This window comes from Nicotiana sylvestris, chromosome 6 (assembly GCF_000393655.2).
Source record: "Nicotiana sylvestris chromosome 6, ASM39365v2, whole genome shotgun sequence".
Taxonomy (NCBI): domain Eukaryota; kingdom Viridiplantae; phylum Streptophyta; class Magnoliopsida; order Solanales; family Solanaceae; genus Nicotiana; species Nicotiana sylvestris.
Window position 1 is genome coordinate 126,240,202 of NC_091062.1, and position 8,932 is coordinate 126,249,133.

Sequence of the window (8,932 nt, forward strand, 5' to 3'; positions counted from 1 at the left end):
ATATGTCCAATTCATCCCACAAATCTTTCATCTTTGAAAAATAAGAGGTAATTGAATCTGTAACTTGTCTAAGTGTCGCAATTTTTGCCCAAAGTTGATAGTTTCTAGTCAAATTGTCTTTGTCAAACCTCTCCTTGAATTCATCCCAAACCTTCCTTGCACTCGCAGTGTACATAATACTCGGTGCCAATTTTCTTGATACTGTGCTACTTAGCCACGAAAGTACCACCGCATTACACCTGTCCTATTATGCAGTCAACTCGCCTCTGTATGAGCTCTTAAGGCAGCTTCCATCCACAAACCCTAGCTTGTTCTTCACTAGGAGTGCGACCTTCATCGCCCTACTCCACAGCACATAGTTTTCTGGACCTATGAGCTTCATCGATATCAGTGCTATTCCAGGCATATCAAAATCTCGAAGGAAAAGAGGATGATTATGAGGTAATTGATCGACCTCATTGTCCGCCATTGTTGAGCTTCAATTTCCGGAGCAAGCTTTAGATCTACACAATTACAGTAATAGCGGCTCTGATACCATGTCAAATTACATGATTCTAGCAATGGAAATGGTGAAATTGACAGTGAATTATAGAGAGAGAAAGTTAGAGAGAATGAAAAGAGAAAATGAAATTCTTCATTATTGTCGGTTATCACTGTTGGATTAATAACTGTTCCTTTTAACTAAACTAACTTCCTAACTCTTCTATCTTTACATTCTTGCATTCTAGCTCTTACAATTTACACTTTAGTCCCTAACTCTTAAGTAGTATCAAATATCACAAAGTTGTTTCCTTAGGACCTACATTCTCTTTTTTATAAATGAAAATTTGAGCTTTGGAAATTATTGAGCTTACAGATTCACCAAGAATAGGGAAGCATAAATATGCGATAATATTCCTTTTTTAAGCTTTTTAATTATGTTCATAAATCGTCAGACCTACAAAGATGAAAAAACAAACATGTAGTTTTTAGAGATACGTAAAGGGCTGCTAAAACGTTGTAAAGGGTGTCATTCGATATCGCTTCTCAATTTTCTTTTTAAATATAATAATAATTTCTAATATACACACATTTGTTATAAAATAAAGACTTTAAAGTAAAGAAATCGAAGACAAGTAAAGAGAGAGAGAGAGAGAGAGAGAGTTATTTATTATTCATCTTAAATTCATGTACATAATGAACTAAAATCTCCTCTATTTATAGAAGAAATGAAGCTGCTGTGTAAGCTGCTACTACAAGCTGCTGTGTAAGTTGCTTGTAAGCTGCTACTGCAAGCTGCTGTATAAGCTGCTACTGCAAGATGCCGTGTAAGCTGCTTGTAAGTTGCTTGTAAGCTGCTACTGCAAGATGTTGTGTAAGCTGCTACTGCAACCTGCTGTGTAAGCTTCTTGTAAGTTGCTTGTAAGCTGCTACTGTACCAGATATAGATAATCTTCTGCCGGGGATAATATTTATCCATAACGGAGTACCGAAATGATAAGCTTCTTCAAGAATCTTATTTACAACGGAGTACTAAATAAATATCCATAATATATATATATATATATATAACACTCCCTATTGATGTTCATTAAAAGATAATATGCCTCATTAAAATCTTACTAGGAAAAACCCCGTGGGAAAAAATCTTAGTGAAGGAAAAAGAGCACATATTTAATAATACGCATTGCTAGGTGCCTCATTAAAAACCTTATAAGGAAAATCCTGTGGAAAAAAATCTTAGTAAGGAAAAAAGAGTGCATCGCGCATTTTACTCCCCCTGATGAAAACTTTGTTTCAAATATTCGAGTCTCCGCATTCCAATCTTGTATGCCATCTTCTCAAAAGTTGAATTTGTAGAGAATATTATTCACCACTATTTCAGATCGATTTAAATTAATCTCATCAAACCAAGAAGCTGCTACAAGTCATTTCATTGAGTTGCTTGCAACCTGCTTGCATCAGCTGCTTATAGAAAAATTCAATGGAGTACTAAATGGATAACTTCTTCAGAAAGATTATCTACAGCGGAGTAATAAATGTACATCCACAAAAATATTTATTTTCAAAACACTCCTCCTTGGATGTTCATTATTATGTGCCTCGTTAAAACCTTACTAGGAAAACCCCGTGGGAAAATTCCTAGTCAAGGAAAAAGAGTACACTAATAATATACATTGCAAGTTGCCTCATTAAAAACTTTACCAGGAAAAACCCAATGGGAAAAAACTCGAGCAAGGAAAAAAGAGTATAATGCAGTGACTTGGGTATATCTGGACCAAGGAGTTCATCATTCTTTTCTGGAGGTAAGAACGGATCCTTAATCCGTGTAGGAGAAGAACTATATCTTTCTAGTAAATTAACAGAAAATGCTATGTCAGGCCTTGTAGCATTAGCAAGATACATTAGTGCGCCAATTGCACTGAGATAGGGTACTTCGGGACCAAGGAGTTCTTCATCCTCTTCTGGAGGTCAGAACAAATCCTTATCGACTTCAAGTGATCGAACAACTATTGATGTACTCAATGGGTGCGCTTTGTCCATGTAAAAACGTTTTAAGACCCTTGCTGTATAGGCAAATTGATGGATAAATCCCGTTTGCTAAATGTTCAATTTGCAGACCAAGACAAAGTTTTGTCTTCCCAAGATCTTTCATCTCAAATTCTTTCTTAAGATATTCAATTGCCTTTTGGATCTCTTCTGGAGTTCCAACAAGATTTATGTCATCAATATAAACAACAAGTATACCAAATTCTGAATCCATTTTCTTTATAAAAATACATGGACAAATAACATCATTTATGTAACTTTCTTTTAGCAAATATTCACTGAGGCGATAATACCACATACGCCAAGATTGCTTTAAACCGTACAAAGATTTTTGTAATCTGATTGAGTACATTTCCTTAGATTTTGAATATGCTTCAGGCATTTTAAATCATTTAGGGATCTTTATAGAGATTTGATCAAATGAGTCACATAGGTTATGACTCGCATTTAAATGGCAAGACATCTTCAGGTGTCTGGACTACTGGTACTAGGGGTGGGCATTCGGTCGGTTCGGTTCGGTTTGAATAAATTCGGTTCGGTTATTCGATTTTCGGTTTTGTAAATATGATAACCGAAACCGAACTGAAATAAGTTCAGTTCAGTTCGATTTTTTAAATTTCAGTTCGGTTAATTTTGGGTCGGTTTTCGGTTTGAACATTATCATATTGGGCTGGGCTTATTCTGCTTAATAATTGGACTAATTTGTTGGTTGTTTCCAAAATTTTGAACTTTTTGAATGTGTTAAGTCATAAATATGTTCTTTTCAGTGTAAGCCTGGATTTTTGAACTGTGGATGAGATGACCGAAAAAGGAGCAATTCATCAATTAAACATAACCAAAGGATGCTGCTAATTACACGGTTTACACCTCTACTTGGTCCATACAAGATCCCACAATCATACAAACAAATATAAACTAGGGAGTAGGGAGTAGTTAGTAGTTACAACCAAAAGAGCACTACATTACAGAACCAAAAAACCAAAATAGCTATGCTGCTTTGCTGCCACTGGTTACAAGTTACAACCATGGCCCATGAGAGAACAAAAAACTTAGAATCTATGCTACTTTGCTGCCATTGTTTAGTACAAGCATATTACATAACCAAAAGAGTAATCCAAAAGTTAGAAAGTTTTCATGCTGCTGAACAGCTGAAGTCTCAAAACCAGAGAAATAATTACATTAAGTAGCATGAAACAAGTGAAGTCTATTTACTATAGCATCACTTCCATCTAGGCGCCATGATCAAACCTTTGCAACAAAAGACATAATTATAGGTCAAAAACACAATTGATTTATAATAAAGTATATCAATGTTATATCTTCAAATATACAGAAGGCTATCAACTTACCAGTTACCACACATGGTACATGTTGCAACTATATGTCAATAATAGTTGAATCTTTTGCACTATCAGCCAGATCTAAGGAAAATATAGAAGAAAACTTTGTCATGCATCATCAGTGTTAAGTAAACTATTTGTAATATAATAAAGGAAAGACACAAAATAATTACCAAGTTCTAGTTGTTCTAGATACTCCAAGTCTTCCTCAACTTTAATAGGAATAGGTTCACTTCTAAGCCAATCTTGAAGACAAATAAGAGATTGCACCAGTTTAGGCGTCAACGAACTCCTGAACGAGTCAAGAATGCGACCTCCCGTGCTGAATGCACATTCAGATGCAACACTTGAAATAGGAATGGCTAATACATCACGAGCCATCTCCACAAGAATGGGAAATCTAGGCTCATTGATTTTCCACCACTTTAAGATTTTAAAGTCATCTGTTTCAGGCTCAAGATCTTCAGCAAGATATCTTTCTAACTCTGATTTAGTACCTAAACCTCCGGTCACTTCCTTATGTTTCTCAAATTCTAATTTTGTTCTCATTGTTCCTCTTTTTAAAAAGCTACCATAACCACTGACAGTAGTTGTTGTGTTTCCAGATGAAGCAGATGATGTTCCTATTGAATTTTTTTTAACATAATAATCAAACAAAGAATCCATATAATTTTTCACCTCTAAAATCAATTTTTTCCCTTTGTTTTCTCCAAACATCCTCACAATTGCAAAAGGAACATATTCAAGCTTGTTACAGGGATCCAAAATTGATGCAATAAAGATCATCTTGTTTATTTTTTCAGGTTCACCCCAATACTTGACAAATTTTTCTTTCATTTCTTTTGCCATTTCTTTCAAACTAGTATCTTCATGTTCCATCCACTCTTTCAATATAAGATCAAGCTCACAAATTTCAACAAAATGCACATTGGAAGTGACATAAATAGAACCAGAAACCCTCAAAGTAAGCAAATAAAAAGCTTCAAGAAATTTTACCATTGTTCTCACATTATCCCAGTCAACACTTGTGAGATCACCTGCACTAGTTCCATCTTCACAAACATAGGTACGAAGATGATGCAACAATCCAATATCAAAGAAACTATATTTGTCAAAGGCAAGCTCAAATTGTTGTGCTGTGTCTAACATCATGTATGTAGAGTTCCATCGAGTTGAAACGTCTAAGCATAATGATCTCTTAGAAGTTAACTTTTGAGATTCACAACATTCTTTAAACTTTCTAATCCTAGCGGGAGATTGTCTAATGTATCTCACAGCTTGTCTAACTCTCTTGATAGAAACACCAATTTCTTTCAACCCATCTTGTACAATGAGATTAAGTATGTGAGCCATACATCTAACATGCAGGTGTTTACCATTCATTATATTAGTTCCCCAGGTAGTCAACTGTTTAGACACTTCTCTTACTGTGACATCATTGGAACTAGCATTATCTACAGTTATAGTAAATACATTTTCCAACCCCCAATCAAGCAAACAATTAGTAATTACCGATGCCATATCATCACCCTTATGACTAGAGATAGGACAAAAGTTTATTATCCTTTTATGCAATTTCCAATCTCTATCCATAAAGTGAGCAGTAAGACACATATAGTTTATTCTTTGTATAGAAGTCCAAGTATCTGTTGTAAGACAGATTTTAGGACGTGCTTCATTGAAGGAATTCTTCAAACTATGTCTTTGTTCACAATAAAGTTCATAACAATCTCTTGTCAATGTTCTACGAGAAGGAATTTGAAATTGAGGCATTGTGACTCCCATAAACTTCTTAAATCCTTCCTTTTCAACAAAACTAAATGGCAGTTCATCCAAAATTATCATTTGAGCTAAAGCTTTCCTACTAAGTGCTTGATCAAATTTCCAAGTGGTAAGCACCCCTTCATTTGCCCCATTTGAAGCTAGTAGAAAACTGATTTGTGTTTGACTATTATCCATGATACGGGGCATTTTGGGACACTTAATGAGATGATTGTTCATTGATGTAGTACCATTACCTTTCGTAGCAGCAGCATAAGTTTTTTGACAGTAGTTACATTTTGCTCTTTTAGCTCCACTAGGATCATCATATTTCTCAAAATGTTTCCAAGCATCAGATCTAGGTTGCATCACTTTCCTTTTCTTTGGAGCTTCATCAGGACTGTCTGGACTGAGACCTTCAGTATTAGGTAAGCTATCATTCGAACCCCCACCTTCGCAGGTTTCGCTTACCCTACTTCCATTTTCTTCCATCTACAAAAAAGAATACAAACATAACAATAAAATACTGAGCAGTGATACAAACATAACAATAAAATACTGAACAATACGATGGTGATGAAATTGATGCAATGTTGCATCAAACACAAGTACACAACTCTCAGTGAGTATGACCCATGTAATGTAATGAGTATGACCTTGCTTAAAAAAATTACTGACCAGTGAGCTTTTCTTGTTTTAATAACAAGTTAGAACCTCTCAACAACACTAAAATCAACAAATATTACAAGAAAATGGACATCACATTCAAGAGTCAAGACTCAAGACTTCTTTCTATGTTGCATGCATCTTTAAGTCTTTAAATACTAACTTTTCACAGGAAAAAAATAAAAAATAAACTGAAACGAGAGAAAGAAGAGAAGATCGGCGAGGGTCGAGGAGTAGAGAACACAAAAAAGAAGAAATGAGCGAAATATAACAAAAATTAACCTTACCTTCCACAAGAAATTTGACGACAATGATAGATCCCTAGCGTATTTGGGAAAACCACCACTCCACCAGTTTATCAATGGAAGCCCTAGCGTATTTGGGGAATTGGGGGGGGGGAGGAACTGCCGAACTGAGAAGTGAGAAGTGAAGTGAGAAGAGAAGGGAGAAATAAAAGCCCTAGCTGCCTAACTGCCTAAGAAAGTAAGAATGGGAAAAGAAAAGGAGATGATCAGCTGATGCCTGATGGGCAATTGGGTATTTGGGTTTGGGATGGGCTGATTTTAATGGAACATAAACTTGGGCCTTAGCCTATATAAGTATGGAAGAGCTGAATTTAGTTGGGACTTGGGCTGATTTCAATGGAACTTAAAATTGGGCTTAGGCCTATATAGCCTATAAAGAATCCATGTAGTATTAGTTCGATTTTTCGGTTAACCGAAAAATATAAATCAATAACCGACAACCAAACCGAAAAACTGAAAAATTTTTAATTTGAAACCGACCGAAAAAACCGAATAACCGAAACCGAAATTTAAAAAAAATTGGTTCAGTCGGTTTTTTCGGTTCAAACTGATATATGCCCACCCCTAACTGGTACGATCCTCACAATATTTCACAGTATTGTGCACTATATTGTATCAATTATACCGTCGACGATCATTTTGTATCGGTTCGCAAGAGACATAACTTGTTGAGATCTCATCACTTTCTTTATATTCAGGTACATGTACTTCTTCTGGAGTTTCATGAAATGTTATGTTGTGGGCTCTTCTAGAGCTCATCTCCTCCTCATTATGATCATTTGATCATTAACTTCTTATCATTTTTCAAGGGTTGTTACCTTTAGAACCGATTGGTCTACCACGCTTCATGCGTACAGTAAACTCTATCCTTTAGGGACTTTAAATTTTTAATAGGAGCATTTGCAGCTGAAATATGATATTTGATTTTGGATCAGCAAATGCTTCTGGCATTTAACTTGAATTATCTTCTAAGTGAGGATCATATTAATGATATTTCGATTCATATAGCATATTTTTCATCTGTTTATACCATCCCCCAAATATTAGAAAACTAATATATATTCCCAATCTTCTTTGGGAAACATATCTTTGTGCATTGTGGTAGAGAAATTAATCATATACCACACATCAAAAGATAGTAAAAATATTTGGTTTCTGATCCTAAACCAATTGTGAGGGGAGAGCTTATCATATATTGTTGGTCTGATGCATACAAGTGCTGCTATATGCAATTTAGAAAATCTTAGACCAACACATGAAGTTTTGTTCTCATAAGCAATGGTTTAAACATTAATAGGAGGTATTCAATGCTAAACCAGCTTGGATGTAAACCAACATTATCAAGATGAACTGTCTTGATTTCATAATCTGAAAGTTTTGCTCTTAGTTGAGAAAAGCAATTTCAAATGTCAAACTGCAGGTTGACAATGAACATACATATAACCATCTTATATATGCATCTATAAGTGGTTCACATGATAGGTGAATGGGCCCATATTCACCTTTTATATATTCCAGAATTCAGGGGTCTTAGTCCCAACTTTAGCCTGTATAACCAATTTATTATGAAAACAAGCAGCACAAGAGAATTCTTGAGGAATCTTCTAGTTCTTCAGTATATACTTATCTGAATTCTCAAATAGCTCATTTAAAAATGGCAAATGAAAACTTCAAGTTTATCTTGGCATGTGCTATCTCTTAGTAAACTTCTAGTTTACTCTGGCATAAACTTTTGCATTAGTAAACTTCTGATTTATTGTGATTGCTTTTGCATTAGTAAACTTCTGGTTTACTCTGATACATGATGTAGTACAAAATTAAAGAATAAGCGGGTAACATCTCACATACATATTATTTTACCCCCTATGATTGTAGAAACATGAAGATTTTCAATCTTCCAATCATTTGTAGTCTCAATATGATAGTCATTTCTATTAGTAAACTTCAGGTTTACTACAACATATGTTTTGACCATAATCATATAATATGAAAGACATATTTGTATATAAACTCTACGAGAGCCTTAATTTATTATCCACAATTTAATATTTATCAGACATTACTAGTGTCATGTGTCTTCTAGACAAACAGTTAGCTCTTCAAGAGTTGTTGATATATTTTGTACTATCAAATATTGCTGAGACACTTCTAGTATCATGAGAGAAAATTATAATAAAATGAACATTATAAAGACAATTCTAAATTTATAAATGCAAAAAATTAAGAATTTCAGTATTTTTACCACCAACTTTGAGACAAATATCTCCTTCAGGGAAAAACGCCATTAACATCTGAATATTTTATATCAAAGAGGCAACCACATAATCATTA

General features: G+C 34.6%; 1 protein-coding gene across 1 annotated transcript; it reads right to left on the reverse strand.

Annotated features, from left to right (window-relative positions):
- Nucleotides 1–3,397: 3,397 nt before the first annotated feature.
- Nucleotides 3,398–6,122, reverse strand: LOC104216977 (zinc finger BED domain-containing protein RICESLEEPER 2-like). The gene is made up of 4 exons (XM_070149105.1): nt 5,888–6,122; nt 4,043–4,492; nt 3,879–3,950; nt 3,398–3,777 (listed from the first exon to the last, which is right to left on the reverse strand). Exons 1-3 carry the CDS (start codon nt 6,120–6,122, stop codon nt 3,907–3,909), a joined length of 729 nt encoding a protein of 242 aa, XP_070005206.1. The 3' UTR covers nt 3,398–3,777; nt 3,879–3,906.
- Nucleotides 6,123–8,932: the final 2,810 nt, after the last annotated feature.

Excerpts from the sequence above, each read along its gene's own strand:
- LOC104216977 (XM_070149105.1), bottom strand. The coding sequence starts at position 6,122 with ATGGAAGAAAATGGAAGTAGGGTAAGCGAAACCTGCGAAGGTGGGGGT. Across the intron at positions 4,493-5,887 it reads TTATGCTGCTGCTACGAAAG|GAACATCATCTGCTTCATCT; the intron begins GTAATGGTACTA and ends AAAATTCAATAG. Across the intron at positions 3,951-4,042 it reads TCTAGAACAACTAGAACTTG|ATCTGGCTGATAGTGCAAAA; the intron begins GTAATTATTTTG and ends TATTTTCCTTAG.